General features: G+C 32.3%; 1 protein-coding gene across 1 annotated transcript in view; it reads right to left on the bottom strand.

The window, feature by feature from the left end:
- Positions 1 to 19,972, bottom strand: part of LOC126745200 (frequenin-1) — a 523,266-nt gene that overhangs the window by 214,428 nt on the left and 288,866 nt on the right. The window contains exons 3-4 of the mRNA XM_050452943.1: positions 11,871 to 11,919; positions 11,726 to 11,815 (exon numbers count right to left, since the gene is read on the bottom strand). Coding sequence (XP_050308900.1) covers positions 11,726 to 11,815; positions 11,871 to 11,919 — 139 coding nt within the window. The remainder of the gene's footprint in view (positions 1 to 11,725; positions 11,816 to 11,870; positions 11,920 to 19,972) is intronic.

Raw genomic sequence — 19,972 nt, 5'->3', positions numbered from 1 at the left:
TTCACTCATCATCATCAGACTCTAAAATTTATTTTTTCTTTTCATAGAAACACATTGAAATAACGAACAGTAAGTTAAAATTAAAAGGTACAACAAAAATTAGCGAAATTACAAATAAAAGTCAGAGTTTTAAAAAACCTTAAACGCAGTTAAACTAAGGTTTGAACGTAAAAGATAAAACTATAACGATAAAGGCGAATAATCTCGAATTACTATTGAACATCGACAGAGTACTATAGTAACGCAGGGAGAAGAGGTTATTTAAGAAAAGAGTAAAATTAAAAAGAAAGGTGGAGGGGGAGGTATGATTGATAAGTATTTCTTAGAAAGGATATTATTTATTTATTGGAAGTCGGAAGGTTGCGTGTACTTAAGGAGTTAAAAAATAGATTGCTATCAAACTTAGTCTGCTCATTGACACAAACAAAATCTGGTGATTTTATGGCTTAATTAATTTCGAGGATCTCTAAAAGGTTGCCTTATATATACTCCTGTATATACAGGGTAACAATTTAAAACTTAAAACGGTCATTTATTGAGAACGAAAAACTGAACAAAAAAAAAACGCTGAAAATAGAAAAATACCTTCTCTGTTTATCAAGAAAAACAATAAATACAAACACAACTTTAATTTTTATTATTATTTAATTAAATGTTGAAAATTATTTCCTTTACTTTAAAGATGATTAGCTTACTTTCCAATTCTTTACGTACAAATGTTTCTCTGGAACTGTATAGTAAAGCATTTCAGGATACAGTCGCCATTTAAATTGCCTGATATTAATATTGGGCCGATAATAACATCTCAAAATATACCAGCCCAAATATTAATTTTCTAGAGCTACTGGATATGCCATTCTCTAAATACGCGTTCATTCTCATTATTCCAGTAACGACAGTTTTGATTATTAACACGCCCATTTAAATAAAGGGTACATTCACCACTGCAGTAAATATTTTTAACTAGTCGAGGTTCTGCCGAAATTTTGTCTGTCATTATTTTAGAAAACTGGATTCTTCTGTCAGGGTCCTCGGCGTCGTTACCAAGTTCTTGCAATATTTGCAGTTTATAAGGATAAGAAATTTTAAAATCTTTATTATTGATTCATGAGACAACTCAGTTGCTACACCTGCTTGATGAGTTGGTAAAGTTGAATTTTTCTTTTTATTTCTTTATTTATTCGTTACAGAACCAGTTTTTTTTAATTTGGCTATTAAGGTTTTGTTTTAGACAAATAAGCCATAGTAAATAAGCCAATGCTAAATACCTAGGCGATTGACATATCCAATTCTTAAGAAAGATGCCAGTATATTGATAGCCATCGATTTAAACATATTAGATATTAATAAAAGCTTTCAAAAATGAGTTCATTTATTGTATTCGTTAGGCAAAGAAGGATTTTCTAAAATATGGCTTTTTATGATATCATTTTACGGCATTTTGCAGAATCTTCAACACTAGATTTTAGGGCTGTGTTTCACCCTGTCCAACCGATTGCAGATAACGATAAGATAATATGCTAGTTTTAGTTCCCCCTTCATTTTATAGTAACTGTTATCTGTATTTCGTTCCTAATATGGCGATATCAAATTTTTAAATTCGTCACCTTGTATATAAATAAGAATGTCTGTGGCTGTGTTTGTCTATAACTTACATCCACAATAAAAAATCGCTTAAAAATTTGCAGTTTTAGTTTCATTAGTACCTTCGGAAGATTATAAGCATAATTTTATTCGCAAACTTGCTATTAATTTTGCAATGACAATTGGCTGTGCACGGGGCATCCTTGCTGCCATGTGCGAACTACGCAAGTAAAATCAATAAAATGGAAAACATTTAACACTAGATGACGGCATTACCACCATGTCATCTTCACATTATTTACAAATTCATATATTTGGAATGCAAACTGTCGATCTTGCCAACATCTGATACCACGTGAGCGGAGCCTCTGGTTTAAGCTAAGTGCGGGTATACACGATCCGGTTTCAACGGATGCGGTAGAAACGCTGCAGTACCGCGTTGGTACGACAACACATAGGGTTAAATAGGAGATGATACACGATGCGTTAGCACCGCATTGACGGAAAAGAAACGCAGCTTGCTGCGGTAGCAGCGGATGACGGACGACGGGATGGCCCTAACCAATACACGTATTTAAGTCGATATACACGTTCCGGTTGTAACGCGCGTTTTTAAGCATTTTCACCTAAATTATTACATTAAATATCTTGTTTTAACATATTTAACAATACGCCAAATGATTTTTTAAACATTCTGTAATAATTATAAAACGTATCACTATACTGCCGAATATTTGTATAAAATTTGTCGATTTTTTTTCTACAGCCATTTCAAAATAAGGATACCTTCAATGTTTACGTTATACTGACTCTCGCAAAAGATCTTCTGCCTCAAGACCACAAATATATCTAAAATGCATCTGTTTCTACCGCATCCGTTGAAACCGGATCGTATATACTCGCACTAACCCAAAACTATTAGTGACTAAGCGAAGATCCGAAAAGGCCCTTATGAGTAACCTACCTTTATGAGTATAAAAGTCTATACAAAGTTATGATCGGTCGTCATGTCGTGTGTTGTTTCAATAGCTTAGGGTTCATGGCTAGTAAGATGGTTAGTTAGTGAATCTACCTACTAAGAAGGAAATTAAGTTTACGTAAAGACACCAAAGACATTTCATAGTTTACACTTGCCATACTGAATAACTATTCGACTTTTTAGGTTTCGCAAATAAATAGATATATATTTTGTATTGTACAAGTTTTCTTAATTTATACCTTAGATCGATAAATATAAACTGTAGCCCTTCGATTAAGATTAAAAAAATACATTCACTTCACTAAAAAATACTCTCTAATGACACAATTATGTCTCCTTCCATTTGACGAAGAAGCTAGACAGCAGTTTTCCCTAGAATAATAAAATGAGAAAATATTTTCACATTAAGGAATCTTAACAAAGTTAAGATTTACAACATTTATTAAAAATTAGAAACATAATTCGTTTTCGGTCGCTCCTAACATAAAGTTTCAAATACATGTTGCACTAATAGTATAAGCATCTGCAAGAGGAGAGGACACCAGTATCACAAAAAATAAAAAAATACGAAAAAAACGTTATTAGAACGTTGGGTTGAATCCACTAATGACCTTGAGATGAATTATTGACAAATCTCATCTCTAAAGGTTATGTTTAAATATCTTTATGACATTGTTTCAAGTCTCAGTTTAAAAAACCTCGAAAAAATTTAAAATCTGTATTAAAAATGTTTCAAAGGCGGATTCTGTCTAATGATTTCTCAAGAGTGGAAAAATAATTTTTCTTTTTGCCAGTACTGATATAAAACTTTTTTTTTTGTTATGGAATAAGCTGATTATAAATTTATTAATGGGTGAGCGAGAAGAGTTTATTAGAGAGAGTACTGTGAAAAAATAGAAAGTACCCCAGAGTATGCTAGAATTCAGAAGATTCGCACTTAACAACAAATATCAACTATAAATTCAGTTTGTAAAACAACAATACTTACAGGAAACCACACTCTGATCAATTTAATAATTTATTTCGCGTTCACTATCCTGAAATCATTTTAATATCCTGCCACAGAGATGATCAAAGAAATAAGGCAGTTTTCAAAAAGATGAACTGGCCAATAGGTATATTCGAGAGTTCTTATTCGAGTAAGCATCGAATTGTGAAAAGAAAATTACACCGCGTGCAATACATGAATGTTTGTGAAATTAATAAATATTTTATGGACCAAAGCATTAAATCAGCAGTTCTTATAAGTAAAGAAAGCTAAACAAGTATTACTGGATATGCAGATAATTCGGACATAGTAGCCTTGGAAAATTTTTCAGCAGTGAGAGAATTAATAAAATTCGCTCTAAATATTGTCAGAATATAAAATATCAAGAGTTCTCTTAAATTCACGCTTAGCGTCATTTAGCAATAGGCAGAAATCGGAGGAACTACTAGAACTGCAACGTAGAGACGTATTCCCTCATTGGGAGAACTTTAATACTCAGCGGTAATCCTGGAGTCAAGTTAAATAGGATCCAACATTTGGATATAATAATCACGCGTGCGGAAAACTATTCTTATAATACTTAGATGAATGCATGCACATATCACAACCTATGATAGAAAACTGCATATGGACCTATGATAGAAATCTGCACCAGGTTATTGCAGCCAATTAAGCTGCAGCTTTGGCGTGATGGTAAAATATATTGCAAATTAAAGCATGAAGATAAAAACTGGGGAAAATAGCTAGGATACGCCATGCAATAAAAACAGCATTCACGGGAGCTCTGAATCTACCGACAATTCACTTGTTTGTTGAAATCGAACTAAGAAACAGAGGATGGCAAATAATAATTTTTCATTCAATTTGATAGGACTTCAGAAACCCAAAACATTAGAGAAGATATCAAATCATTTGATTCCCTGAGATAATTCTAATTTTTTCTTCACACTCTGCGGGCAAAGAAAGTTGAGCTGGTAAATAAAACGCACATACAAGATATTTATTTAATATTTTATGAAATTTCAGTCTAATAAATGCTAGAGTTTATAGAAGCTAATATGGAGCTTAAAAACATGGGAAACCGTAAAAATATAAAATTTATATATTTAGATAGCAGGACAGAGTGGTGTACTAGAAAATGAGAAAACGAATGAACGTGCTAGAGAAGGATCTGAGTTATTGAACCAGCACATGCATTAAGGGTGATTATTAACCTATATTAAGAGACAATACCAAATTTATTGGACAGAAATGCCACAGTCGAATAGGACACGGTGTTTTTGAAATAAAATTTTTCATCCACGATAAAACCTCTAGAGGCTTTTAGGAGGAACACATTGAGAACGTGAACATGGCAACTCAGCTTAGAATGTAACACATGGTAATTTTGCCAAAAAGGAACTAGAAACATAACCTGCATTTACATGCAAAAAAATGTTTCGAGGAGGACAACATATATTTAGGAATGGTACACTAGACTTAAGAGAACTAAATATCAAAGCAGTAAAAGAGAGTGCAGGACAGCAAAATGTTAGGCTGGGTAAAATAGATAATAGGATGAGCACCATAAGCATCACTTATTAATTCTTTTTCGCATTATAATTGAATAAATTTAAAATGGTTATTTATGTAACAATGTAACAAGTGTGTAAAATGATCCTTTTTTTTAAGAATAGGAAACTGTTTAATAATTCTCATAATTCCCTAATTAAAAATTAAACGTAAAATTACTTTTTATTAAGTTTTTCTTCAACGGAGTACTTTACGCACGGTAGTGGAAAAAGTAATTTACAGTATGGCGATAAAGTTAGTATTCTTTAGTTACGCCTACACATCTATCAAACACATCGCTATAAAGCACAAACATCCCCCGAGTGCCTTTTAGCCACTTCCCTCTCATAAATCTAGACGTGTAAGTTCATCTAAACATTCTAAACCACCCACATCACGTGCCTCAGAATCGTAGGGAGCATTGTCATTTCACAGGCGTGCCTACGCTATTTTAGCGTGTAGCCTGGTATATCGACACTAATGACTTCGAATCCCCCAACGGGCATTGTTTATAAATAAGCTTCCAGTGCTTTTCGGTATTGAATTTTCATTAGGAAATATCAAATTATTGGTGCATATTAAAATAATAAGTTTATTGGATTGTTGGGTGAAATTGTGCAGGTTAAAAACAAAATAGAAACGAAATACGATTCTTTCTAAAAATATTTACATAAAGGACAATTTGGCGACATATTTTGTTAGAAACTTATTTGAGCTGAATTTTGCGAGTATATTATTATAATTTGTGACCCCACTAAAAAATTTCTTAATCATTAACTCTCTAATTTACGATCAAAAAGTTTTTTTTATGTAAATACAAATATACCAGGTGTTCAGTCAGGATGAAAAAGCACCAAGCAAATGATTTATTACCTTTTATATTTTTTTATTTATTATTTATTTATCTGTCTGAAAAAATAATTAAACACCTATTTATTCTACTTAATTACAATACTGCGTTTTTCAAAAGTGCATTCTTCAGAATTCAATTTAACTTTTTATTGCACTGCACTTTTTTACGTACAAGTGCTTAAATATACCCTTAAAGAAATTGTTGTTTTATATCTAATTTACAATATCACAAAAAATATCAAGGATATAAAATTTACTTTAATCTCATTGGGGACAAAAAGATACTTACTATAGCAATCATAAATCACACCACTATATTTTGGTGCAATATCCTGCTCTAAAAATGTGTTTGCTAGAACCTCCGGCATAGTGATTATGGTATCCTATTTACATCCCTAAGGTTCAAACTTGCTAAATATAATATAATTCTTTCTTTTTTATGCGACAGTTTTTTTTATTTGTTGCATCAGAAATAGAATTTAGAAGAAACGCTACGCGCTGGCGCACTACTTGCCTTAGAAGATGTCTTCTTTTCCATAGTTAAACAATGTTGCAAGACTGTGAAAGTGCTCTAACTGTTTATTCATTTAATAATTTATTTTTTTACTTAGTTGTATTAGCAGAATAAAATAGTTTTGAATTGAATTGAGAAATAAAATCTATATTATAGTTTTATATTTTGTTTTTACAATAATATATTTTACTTAGGTAATTTATTTCATATTTTAATGATTATGGCTGTACAGATACATTTAGAATATGCTTATTATTATAATATTAAATATTCAATTAAAATAAAGAATAATAATATCTAGAATATAAAAAAAACGGCCAAACCGGTAGAAAATTCTCCACTCCTGTTACTTGACATTTTAAAGAAATCGAAAAGGCTAGAAAACGCAATCTTTGCCCTTCAAATATAAAATCTAATTTTCCTAGACACATTCATCTCAATAACCATAACTTCGATCCTTTTTTAGACACCAAATATTTACATTTCTGCCACAAAAGTAATAAGCTACATTTACTAGAAATTTTAGAGATCAATAGAGCTATACAGAATAATGATATTACATGTGTCAATAATTGAAAAAATCATCCATCCACACACTTTTTTAATTCATTAAATTTTAATCTAATTTATAAACCCTTTTCATTCTCTCATATCAAAGAGTCAAAAACATTTATATTTTATTTATGAGTATAATTTCTAGTACCGCCATCTGTAGCCAACTTATTAAAGTCTATTTTTGCAAATTACGGGTATCATATTTTAAATAAGACGCACCCTATCTTTTGAAAATTTATATTGTTCTTTTGTTCTCAGTTCTTGTATACATAACAATTATCGAAGTATTGTAATCATGTGATTTTAATGTTTGTGTCGATCCAGTTTTAGTCCCATTCTCATGCATCTTAATGTAAGTCTTCAACGTCCAATTTTTATTCCTTAGTTAATTAAGCTTTTTGGAATAGAACTATTCATTTAAAATAAACCTGTGAATTTTTCTTATTTCCCATTGAAAGTTGGCATTATAATAAAAATTAACTCTGTTTCTTCTTTTCTTCACTGTCAAAAACTATTCGGTAGGCACGTGGGCCCTCGACCACATTATAAACGGTGGCGCCTGAGATAACTGATGGAAAATCAAATCTAAAACACTGACTAAAACCATAGAAAACCGTAGAAATGCGTCACAAGGTGCTAAATAGTCTATGTGTTGTCGTTGCAGAGTCCGCATTATTATTATTATTAGATTTCATGGCAAACGGCAATCGCATTCCCCCCTGGGGAAGAGAGAATCATTCACTTATCGCAGATATCAGAAGGATGAAGCTCTGATAGAGTCCTTTTCATGTTATCGAACTCTATTATTTTTTCCTTTATTTACAAATAATACACTTAAACTTAAATTACATGATATTTTTTTTAAACTAGTTGACGTTATCTGCGTTTCCAATGAACTTCTTAACGATTCGAGATGTGGGTAATAGCGTCAATTTCAGCAGTAGCTTATAAATGCTTTCCTTAAAGTTGAGCAATGTCATTTTTGATCAGGCTCTTTGGTATTTTTCTTGTTGTTGACACAATAATTGGGATTGCCTGCACTTCTCTCATTTCCCATTGTCTTCGTACCTGGTTTTCTAGATCGCGATTCTGATTCGATTTATGTTTCGCTCTTAGATTATTACTATTAGCAGCTACATCAATAAGGGTTGTCCGCCTAGAAATGTAATCGATTAGCATTAGGTCAGGCCTATTGTTGGGTGGTTTGTCTGTAAGTACAGTGCGATCCCAATACAATTTCTGTTGCTCATTTTCAAGAACTGGTTCCGGCTTATAGTTATAATATGGTACTGCTGAAAAGAGCTAGCTTTTCTGCGAGCTCTTGATGCAGTATCTTTTTTAACTAGATCATACCGTTCTTTATATTCCGTTGGTGCAAATGTTTGACATCCACCGGTGACATGCTGAATGGACTCCGTTGTCTCACATCCATACCTACATCACTTTGTACCGTCGGGTAACGACGTCGGGCTACGACAAACTTTAAATAATATCTTGTTGGTATTACTTGATTTTGGATAACCGCAAGAAACCTAATAGTTTCGGGAAAAAGCTGTCCCGAAGTCAACCAGCACTTTGACCCCGCTATGGCGACGTACTCTTGTTGAACCTCGTGAGCATGCCTTCCAAGTGGTTTTCAAATCCAAGCTTGCATTTTTTCTTGCTCGATGCTATGGTGTATGGCTAGCTCCAGCTCCTGTAGTTTAAGTGTTAAGTCATATATATTTATGAGAAACTACATCAAAAACATTTCGGTTGGTTTCTAATTATATGTTTTGATTTAGGAAAATGTGTAATTAAGAGATGGACACAAATAAGAGATGCCTGGGTAAAAACTATTAATGCGAAGAAAATTTTTAAGAAATCTGCTCTATCCGTGGAACATATTGCCAATTTCTCTTCAGGGCTGATAGCTTTTCTCATGTTGGTATCCTGTTTTTTCAAATTCTCTTTTAACCTCTGGAGAAGATCATAGAAAGACTATAGACATACGAAAATAGTAGAAAATTTTTAATTCATCATCTCGCATCCGGCTCATTAGAATGAGTTGAAGCGCCGATGCCATGAACAACATATCCGTTTTTGACGTATCATGTTTATTCTGCTTCGTAAAAGACGGAGCACCATATGAACATACTGTAATGCCAGTCTAAAAAATTATTCCCAATTATATATGCCAAGTTAATTCAAAAACTCTTTTTAAAACGAAGAAAAATCAATAAAATTTTATTACTTAAGTTGATGTCTCTTGAATCTAGCCAATTACCTTAGAGCACTTTCATGCACTTTAAAATGCCTTAAATTTTATGTTATTAATCTATGAGTGTTTATAATGAAACTTTAAAAACCTTTCAAAATGCATTATAGAAAGAGTTTTATGGTTGATTTGTTATAGATTACCATTTGAGCATTTAAATATATATTAAATTTTAGAAAACTCCCTAATATATTATTTAAGCAGATGAATAAAAATTACACCGCAGAGCTTAACAATTGACCCAGTTTTCGAAACTCCAGGCGTAAAATGAAACTACTGAAAACTAGCGATTACACTAGGCCAAACTTATTCCATTTTTTACCTTAAATATAAGAGGATCTGAATTTTAATGGCTACTCTGCAAATTTTGCCGAAAGCTTTCCTAATATACTGGAAATTTTAAAGTGCTTTAACGTAAATTGATGGGGAAATTTTATCATTTTGAATCAGAATTTTTGCCAAATTTTATCAGGAAAATTTATTATTAAGTTAATGTGTTAATATTAAAATTTGAAAAAAGAAGCAAAGAAATTAAGTAAAGTGTAGAAAAATTTTGAAGTTTAATTTTTTTGTATACTTAACACCATAGAAAATTGAAAGACTAGAATTAGTAAACAATGAATTTGTTTAAGTTCAACATCTGCTTATGGGTAAGTGGGGTGTTTTGTTTACAAAAACATTCATCGATTCTTTGTTGTCAAGTTTACACACATTTTCAAAATAGGAAATTTTCAGCCTAACAGCAGCCTGGATTTTAGGTTTATTAAAAAGTGAATTAGGTTGAACTCATCCCACATCAAATAGTGTCGGCATTATTAGTCGTTATTTGGCGACGCCGATGGCTATGGATATCGGCTGAAGTCATCTAGTTAGGTAACTTGAAGGAAGACATCATTGTACTGTAGCAAATCTGTAAAGTTGCTTAAAAGTCTTGTCGAGAAGGTCATTGGGAATAACGAAAAGGATACGGAGCAAGATGCATCCTTGAAGAATACCCACGTTAATTTGAAACCTCTGCAATAAATGAAAACTCGGATGAATCGATTTTCGAGGAGACAAACCATGAGAATACAGTTTCTTTAACAAGTTTTCATGCTTGATCCTATTAAATTCACAATATTTCTCGATAGCCTCGAACCAAACATGCATAACATAGGCCAATAGATTGCCAGTAGATCAGTGTTTTCGAGAAACGTACTGACGATCTCTAATAATGTTGGTCTACTTCAAGTATTTTAAAATGTGCTAGTTGAGTTTGTCCATTAACTTGGCGATTGCCGGAACCACAGCAATGAATTCATAATTGATGGGCCGTGTTTTTTCCTTTTTTGAGTACTGATTAAATCAAGTAAAGCCATCGTTTTTAGTCTGCAGAAAAAATAGAGCTGGCATGACGGTGGCATTAGCACGACCTCACGTTTTTAATACTCTTGACGGAATTCTATCAGGACCCATAGCCTTGTTAGTTTTCAACCCTTCTGCAATTTTTGCACTTATATGGTTGTTTGCAGATCGATTTTATCTGCAAAGTCGGTGAAAATCCCCTGTAATGTAGGTATAGTGTAGGCATATTAGGCCATTAGGCAGATTACTGCTTACTAAGTAATAATAACAAATGTTTTCATCCTGTATTAGTAATAGCTTTTTATACTAGACTGGATCTGGTCCAAATAATATTAAAGATTTTAAAATTTGAAATAATCATCTAGAAGATTAAAAATCACCATTAATACACTGTAGGATTATGATAATTAATATAAATGGTAAAAAAATTTTGATTATAATTTTGGTTAGATATTGTCGATTTTATAGGCGTTTATGAGCAAAATATAGGGAAAGGGGAGAGAACACGATAATTCCTCTATATTGTTAATAATTTGTTTTTGAATAAATTTATAGATCATGTGAGATTGGATTAGAGTAAAATATAAATAAAAGATACTACTTTTATTCAGCATATATTAAATTAAAAACTTGCTATCTATCGTTTCGGCCGTAGGCCATCATCAAGGCTTAAGAGATTGTCAAAGCAATGACACTTATTGCTTCTATGTGACTATTCTAAGTGACTATTTGATATCCTATAGTTTAGTTTGTTAGAATTAATTGGATTACAAAAAACGCATATATTATTAGGACAAGCTTGGTAGACCACTAAATAAAAAATTTAATATGTTCCTTTCATTATCTTTTAAAGAAATCTCAGATTGAGTATCTCGAGTGGTATGATCGATAATTTAACTTTCACTCCTGTATTAAAAAATATATAGATATTTGAAATTTATATGGCAGGGAGATTTTCCCTTAATGCCTTACCATAATAATAATGATAAAAAATGTAAAAAATGTCTGGATAAGCCTCAATATTTTGTAATATAATCACTGTCAGACCTTACGAGATATTAAAAACGGGTGTCTTCGACATTGTATGTGGTTTATACTTACATTATTCTCATCAAATACCCTGAACACTAGCGAGGCAAACTTTGACGGATCTCCTTGTGGGAAGAATTGTTTGTAGATTTTAATGAAACCCTAAAAAGACCAGTTTATTAATAAATGATTCATATTTACTAAAAAAAAATCTTACTTGTTCTGTTAGTAATCCATTGGGACAGTCTTTGAGGAATCCTTTGTGCCTGCAATTAAAATATAATAAATGAAAAAGCCCCAGGGCAAAACAAAGTATAAAAAAGTAGTCAAACTTATTGTTCTAATATGTAATTTTATTTAGAGCAACCCTTAAATAAGAAAAAAATTTTCTGCATTCGTAAAAACTCCCTGAATTTCCTCGAAGGCCTTTTAAAACTTGTCTAAGTTATTTATGTTCCTATCGGAACCAAGGCAGGAGTTATTTATTTTATTTAACAAATAGTTCTATCACCTCGAGACTTACTTTTACAGTCTCTAGGGATTGGGGTAAATTGCTTCTGTAAAACTTATCTAATGAAGTTTTCACTTATAGAGATGTAGACATACCAATATTTTTTTTCTATAGTTAATCTATAAAACACTATATAGAGTAAATTTAATACGTAAAGTAATTTTAAAAGTTAATTTTATGGCCTCTCAAAAGTGCAATTAAGTGTAGCTCATAAATATTAATTTGCACATATATACCCAAAAACGGATTTTGCAACTGGCTAGCTGGCGTTTAAAAATTGATTTATATATTTGCTGTTTTTTCCCTTTTAGTTGGTTTATTTAGTAATATAGCCATCTGAGCATATGCGAAATATGAATATTAAACATATATATGTATATTTAATAGTATTTAAATAAACAGCAATAATTCTAAAATTCTTTTTCACTTAATCTATGATGAGAATTTTGGTTTACTGGCAAAAAAAATTACGAAAATTAGTATTAGTGCATTAGTCTAATATAGGTAGAAATATTATCATTTAATTGCTTTACTTTGATCCTATATTTTAAAGAAAAGCAATATCAAGAACTGAAATTCAACGTTCTAAATGTTTGGGTTATTTTTTGTTACTTTTGGGTATACTAATTTAGTAGTTTGATTTAAGTAGTAGTATTTTTATAAAGTTATATTTTTTAATATGTTTTTTACTTAGGTCGAGACACGCCTCTAGGCACAGATGTAAATAGCTCCGCACGCTATAGCTATTTACATCTGTGCTCGGGGCCTACGATGAGGCTAATGGAATCTTGTCTTGCCAGTTCGTTGACTTGTTCATTGCCTTCGGTACGCTGGTGTCCTGGGATCCACCTTAGTATCACTTCCTTGTATGTCACTCTTTCTTATACATATCGCTACTTCTGGACAGGCAACAAGGGCAGAGCTGGCCCTGTATTTTTGGATTGCCTTGAGGGCAGCTTGACTATCAGAGTAGATACAAATTCCCTTGCTACCTTCCAATGCTTCTCATTTGTCTGCTAATTCACGTATAGAAAACACCTCCGCTTGGAGAACTGTGGTGTATTTCCTAGCAAAAAAAATTCTTCCGTATTTATTTTCATTCTTTACATACACCCGGCTTACGCTAACTTGGTGCTTTCCATCTCATCGTTGTACCAGGCCTGTGAACCGTTTAGCTCCTTAATTTTGTTCGTTGAACATTCTTCCCTGGTCGGGGTTTCTATTCAAAAGCCTTTCTTTAGCCACTCGCTGTCTATCTTATTTTACTACGCGCTGTAATCTCAGTATCAAAATTAATATATACTTACACAACCTGAAAGCGATCGTCAAAGCCATGCCATTCTGCCATCCTTCTGGTAAATCTTGTACATATTGTTCGCTGTAATTACCCACGTGAGTTTTTATTTTAGATTTGCTATTTAAAGTAACTCCTAAGTATTTGACTTCTGAAATGTGAAGCGGGTCTGATACATAGTAGGAAGCTTAAAGTCTGTCCAGTTCCGCCTCCTAGCAAAGCTTGGTCTTTTCTAGGTTGATCGACAGCCCTGTCTTCTGAGACCACTGTTCCACAATCCTGCATGAGGCTTGCATGCCCTCACAGATTGTATTCAAGAATTTATCCGCGATCATCACTAGTTCATCGTTCGCGTAGGCTTATGTATAGAATCGTGCAATGTCTAGCTTTCTGAGGAGACTGTCGATCACCACGCATTAGAGTTATGGCAAACGGCAACTGCCTTGTGGGCGTCCACTCTGCACCCTGGTACCTACACGATAATCTCCTAGCATAGCACTAATCTTCCGGTCTTTCAGAGCCGTTTTGACCCACCTGACCAGGTCAAAGACCAGAAGGACGTAACAGATAGTATCAATTTTTGCCTAATCAAGTGCTCCTTCCACGTAAACAAAAGAACAAGTACCATTTTTAATTCTTTATAGCTTTTTTAGCCTTGCTCACTACATATGAGTGAAGTACATATGTAGTGAAGTCGTCGATTTCATGTGTCGTCGACTTCCTTTTTATATAGGTATGCTGATTTCGATGTAGTGGCGATTCTGTTGTTATGAATCTCAGTTGTTATAAACATTTTTAGTCTTTATTAGATGTGAAAGCAGCATTATTGCCCTAAAAAATTTTGGCTGGCGGCAGCCCTTTTAGTGCTTAGTTTTGAAATAAAGACCACATCTGCTGCCCTTCATGTTAATGATCTTGTTAATGAACAAGATCTTTCTTTTAAGTAAGTGAATGTGTAGTTTTGAGTTCTACCTGCAACATCATGGGTGTAATTCTATCATGCCCAGCAGCTATATATGTGCCAAACTCAACCACTCCCTAAGCTATGGCTTCATTTGTTTCAATTTTTTTGGCTATATTAGTCCCACTCTGGCTCTGCTTTCTAGGAAAAAACATTTCCATCTCCAGAAAAGTTTTAAGAAGATGTTAGATGGTCTCTTCTTTGTTTGAGATCCATTGTTCACATTTTTTCAAGAATTTCTCAGAGTTCCTATCAGAATCCAGTAGCTTGATAAGATAAGCTGTGTCTGAGAGAGATTCCATCTCTTTACAGAACTTGCTCTAGTAGGCTCTGTTATAGTATCGGATTTTATTTTGTAATTTCCTGCTAGGTGTCAAGTGTACTTGATAATTATACCATTTAGCATCTGTATCTCTTACTTGTTACTATTATTTTTGGCGTAATTTTAAAGGGACACTTTAAAAATACGAATTTAGTAGGTCATTAAATTTAGGAGGTGGCTAGAAAAAAATTTTGAATATGGCATTTCCATTTTTCTAGACACTCTTTAACTTATTGCTTAGCCAAAGAAAAGGTCTTTTTGAATCTTTTAATTCGAGAATGAATTTTTGTTAATTTTTTTAAGGGTTTTAATTTTATTTCTGTATAGTATTAAAAATTTTCTTTAATTAATTTATATTTAATTCTTATTATAATAATGCTTTCATTTTCATCATGCAATACACAGCATTATCAGCGAGTCAAGACGAACACACCAAACTCCAAGTGAGAAATATACAGGTAAAAATAATTGAAGGGCTCGGTGCAAAAACCAGTCAACTGCACTTTTTCATGAAAATCGTTTTTCTAGCACAATTTATAGATCCGCTTATTCTGCATTATTTGCTGCAAGAATCAGTCAAGTCCAACGTATAATAACCAAAATAAATAGGATCCAACTTAATAGGAGCTAACTCCACGGCTGTGGTACCTTTTAGTTGCAAGAATCGGTCAAGTCCTGGAGTTGACTTCTTGCTCCGAAAAATTTGGCAACATTGTTGATCACAAAAACCGTTGTAAACCGATTGCGCGCGTCACCGCGAGTGCGATGAGTAGTTGGCTTAGAGATTACTAGGGTTCAGCTTGGTTTTGTCATCGTAGGGAAACGTGCTGCGTATCAAAGTAAACACTTGACTTGTATAGATTTTTATTGATTTAATAATGAGCAGTGATTCAAGCAGTGAAGAGGATCCGTTTGCAAGTTCGGGTAGTGACTGGGAGCCGTCAGATCCTGATGTTCCGGGCCCGAGCCATCGACGACAAAAAAAAGAAAACAATTAAATTGGCCTGTATAAACAGCTTAAAGCCAAATGAGGAAGTTGTTGAAAAGAAAGGCAAGGAACGAATAAAACACGAGCATTTGTGGAAAAAAAATTACATAAAACACAAAAAAGCTAGGGGAGAGGAGCATGTTAACTGGGTGAAAAAGGTTATCCAAAAAAAACGACTGGATCTAGCTGTTTATGTAAGCAAAATTGATTTGAAAAGCTTAATCAAAACGAAAAAGACCTTATTATAAAGCAGTTTTATGATATTGGCACAGCATAAAGAAACGTAAATGTAAATGTAAAGAAAGTTTCTTTATGCTGTGATATTGGAGATAAAGCACGATATTTATTTGGGTAGTCTAATAAGTATATCGAATGTACAACGCAAAAGACCAACAACAGGAGAAGGAAAAGAAAAATGTAATTCTTTCCAGTTCAAGGTAATATCATTGTTTATTGTTTTTTTTTATTTTTTATTTATTTTGCATATATATTGCATATATATTTAGTTTAGTCAGATATAAACAAAAAAACAAAATTATTTTTTATTGTTTCAGATTCGCATGGGAACTACAAGCATAAACGTGTGTAAAAAAGCTTTTTATTCTTTGCATGGTGTAACCAAACATAGGGTATCTCGGGTGGCTAAGAATCTAACTGAGGGTCATATTATGTCTCCCAGTGATAAACGTGGTCAGCATCCTAATAGGTCAAATAGAATTTCTGAAGAAGTTTTAGTTCAAATAGATGAACATGTTTTCAGTTTTCCTCCAAGAAAACCACACTACAGTAGACAAGATAATGAAAAAAAGTATTTTCTATCCCCAGAGTTAAACATTACAAAAATGTATAAACTCTATTTGGAAAAATATGAGCCAGAACAATGGAAGCAACTGGAAGAAGGCTAAGATTTCAAGAATATTAAACCAAAGGTTTCCTTTGATTTTTATAACAGAAAATTTAATTTACATCCTAATCTTAGCTTTGGCCATCCCAGATCGGATACATGTCAAACATGTGATAAGCTTATGGACTTAATTCCAGATCCAGGAAAAAAATCTCAAATGGAATGTGAAAAAAGGTACATTTGCAGAAGTCAGGAGTTTTCTACTCAAAATTAAAGGAGGTTAAAAAACTTGCCCAAGAAGATAATTCTGTTGAAGTTTTATGCTTTGATTTTCAGCAAAATTTACCATTGCCACATATTCCTGCAGGTGATGTGTTTTATAAGCGCCAGCTATGGCAGTATAACTTTTGTGTTCATTCGGCTAAGAAACAACAAGCAACATTCTTTATGTACGACGAACTAACTGCTAAGAAGGGGTGTAATGATGTTATAAGTTTTTTGCATTTTTATCTCAATAACTACATCTCAGACACTATTACCACCATTTATTTATTTTCAGATAACTCTTTCGCACAAAATAAAAATCATACTTTAGTTCAATACATTCACACCTTTGTCAACACTTCAAAAACTAATGTTAATTAATATTTCATTAGTAAATTAATATTTCATTATTTTCCGGAGCCTGGTCACAGTTTCTTACCTTGTGACAGAAGTTTTGGTCTAATCGAAAAAGAAAAACGAAAAAAAGAAATAGTTTATCTCCCATCAGAATGGCAGAACCTAGTTAAAAAGACGTCAAAAAAATTTAATGTTATTGAAGTTACTCAAAATATGATTCTTGATTTTGCCACCTATTTTAAAAATATTTTTAAAAAAACTGTATCCAACCAGCAAAAGCAAAAATTTACAATATCGAAGTATCATCTATTTAAATACGGAAGAAATAATATTATACAATGCAGCGAAACAAGTGGTTTTCCAATATTTGCATCTTTTAATATGAAAAAACCTAATATTGTGTTATCTCTACCTTCTAATAAGTTGTATACTACATTTCCACTTCCTATAAACCCAAAAAAAATTGAAAATGTTATGTCTTTAGCTGATAAGTATGTTCCTCCGGTCCATATGTGGTATTATAAACAAGTCCAAAACCCAAATATTGAACCGCCTCAGCCTCGACAAAACGAGTCCGATGAAAATGACTCTGATGTCGAATTTGAATATTTCCTTTAATTATTTAGTTACGTATATACTTGTGTTAAATGTTTCTCTTTTCATAAGCATCGTTTTGTGTTAATAAATGCCCCTTGGTTTGCAATATATTTGTTTTATTGTATAGGTATAAATGTTCGGGGCAAAAAATAGCCTACTCCTCAAGTTTAAAATTTTTTTCCAAATTATTGTTACGGAAAATAACATAGATTTTAATAAATTATTTAGAAAAAATGCATTAATCCTGTTTTTACTAAAATTAAATTTAAAAGACAAAAAAAACTAAATTTACAAAATTCGGAAAGTTTTTTCTAATTTCCCACAAGTTTTACAAAATGGAGTTGACTGGTTTTTGCACCGAGCCCTTCAATTTAAAAAAAACTCTTTAGTTAAGTTTTAAATAGTTTACCACCTCTTTATCAAAAATGCGGTAGGTACTGAATGTGCAGTCCGTTTTGTCAACACGCATACTTGATACTGATAAAGCAACATTTATTATAGCATACTCACAACTCTCATGCAACGTCAGAGGAAGATCCACACAAAACGGTCGAAACTAATTTTCAGTACAAATTATCGGTAAACGTGTGTTGTAATGGTCGATTTAATTGCCCCTAAAAAAGAGGTTAAGTTGGTTAAAAGCATTATTAGGGGAAGTTCCTCTAAACATCAGAAGGCAAATATATTATCAGCACGATGGAGCTCTAGCACAATTTGCTTATCAGGTCAAGCAATATTTGGATGAAGAGTTTTCACGACTATGAATTGGTCGCTGTAGTTTTATTAGTTGGCATCCCAGATCTGCAGACCTTACACCATTAAACTATTGTTTGTGGGGCTGGTTTAAAAATGAGGTACACAAAGCGAAAGTCGACACTCAAGAGGCCCTAATTCGATGCATTAACGCATAAGAAATGTGGCAGTGTTTGTCAAAGGAAGACATGAATCACTTAGAAAAGCAACAGGGCCGGCCCTTCGTAGATGAAATAGAAAGTGTTATTAAAACAGCGATGTAATTAAAACTATTTTAATGTAGGTAGTTTTGTTTGTTTATAATTACGCTATATTAAACTAATAAATAGGAAAACCTTAGGACATTGAATACACTAGAATAAACATTGTTTATTTATTATAAAGCAAGAGAATTAGTAAAATTTGTTTAATAATGAAAACTATTTTGTGCTATATTTATACTCATCACTAATTAATAATTTATATAATTATCCGGAAATATTTTCTCGATAAACGTATTTGGCAACTGCGCTTGAGGTTTACGTTTGAGTGGTGTACCTTTCGAATATTATTAGTATCAAAAGGATCTTTTGAGTGATTCCAATACGTTTTTTTATTAATAATAAAATTGACAATGGAAAATAATAAGAAAGAAGTTGGTCACATATATTGGGAATTATGTTATTAATTAATTACAATTAATTTATTATTATCACAAAATGTTTATGTAATATCTACTGAGTGCTGGATACCAAAATTAGCCATTTTTGCTACCATTTTTTTAGGAAAATAGTAACAGAAATGTGTAATTTAATATATTTTTATAATCTGGCAAATTTTTCGCTCATTTAAATCTATAGACGCCGCAAAAATGTCAAGAAGGACAACACAAAGTAGAAACAATAAATATTTTTTGCATTTTAAACATATCAGGTATTCTATCCTGTCAAGTTCATTTTTTTTTTGTTGAGAATATTCATTCCAAAAAGTTTGTTGATTCGTCTTAAAGTCTATATATTATTACATAGCAAAGAAAGCAAAATTTAAAAAAACACATTTTTTAACTATTATGAAATACAATATTAAAAAGATGGTCAGTGGTTTAAGAAAAATATACAGGGTGTCCCGAAATTACATCGCAATATTTTATCAGCCCCATCTTTGTCTAAAAATAAGACAAAAACTTCATATTCGGTACATGGTCGTTATTTTTCGAAGTTTTTATCGTAAACTATTGTTATTGTTACTAACTAATTTTATAACATTTTATGCCTAAATGTATACAGAGTCGATTAAAATTAGTGGTCAGCAAGGTTAAAAATGTCAAAACTTTTCTTCTAACTACTTTCTACTAATTTTGGTAACAAAATCGAAAAGAATCAATATTTCTAATTAAAAAAGGTGCTGTTATCCTATTTCGATAAGAGCGCCCGTTTTTGAAATAATCAG

This window comes from Anthonomus grandis, chromosome 1, assembly GCF_022605725.1.
Source record: "Anthonomus grandis grandis chromosome 1, icAntGran1.3, whole genome shotgun sequence".
NCBI classification, from domain to species: domain Eukaryota; kingdom Metazoa; phylum Arthropoda; class Insecta; order Coleoptera; family Curculionidae; genus Anthonomus; species Anthonomus grandis.
The sequence above is the reverse complement of the archived record's forward strand: the minus strand, read 5'-3'. Positions and strand labels throughout refer to the sequence as shown.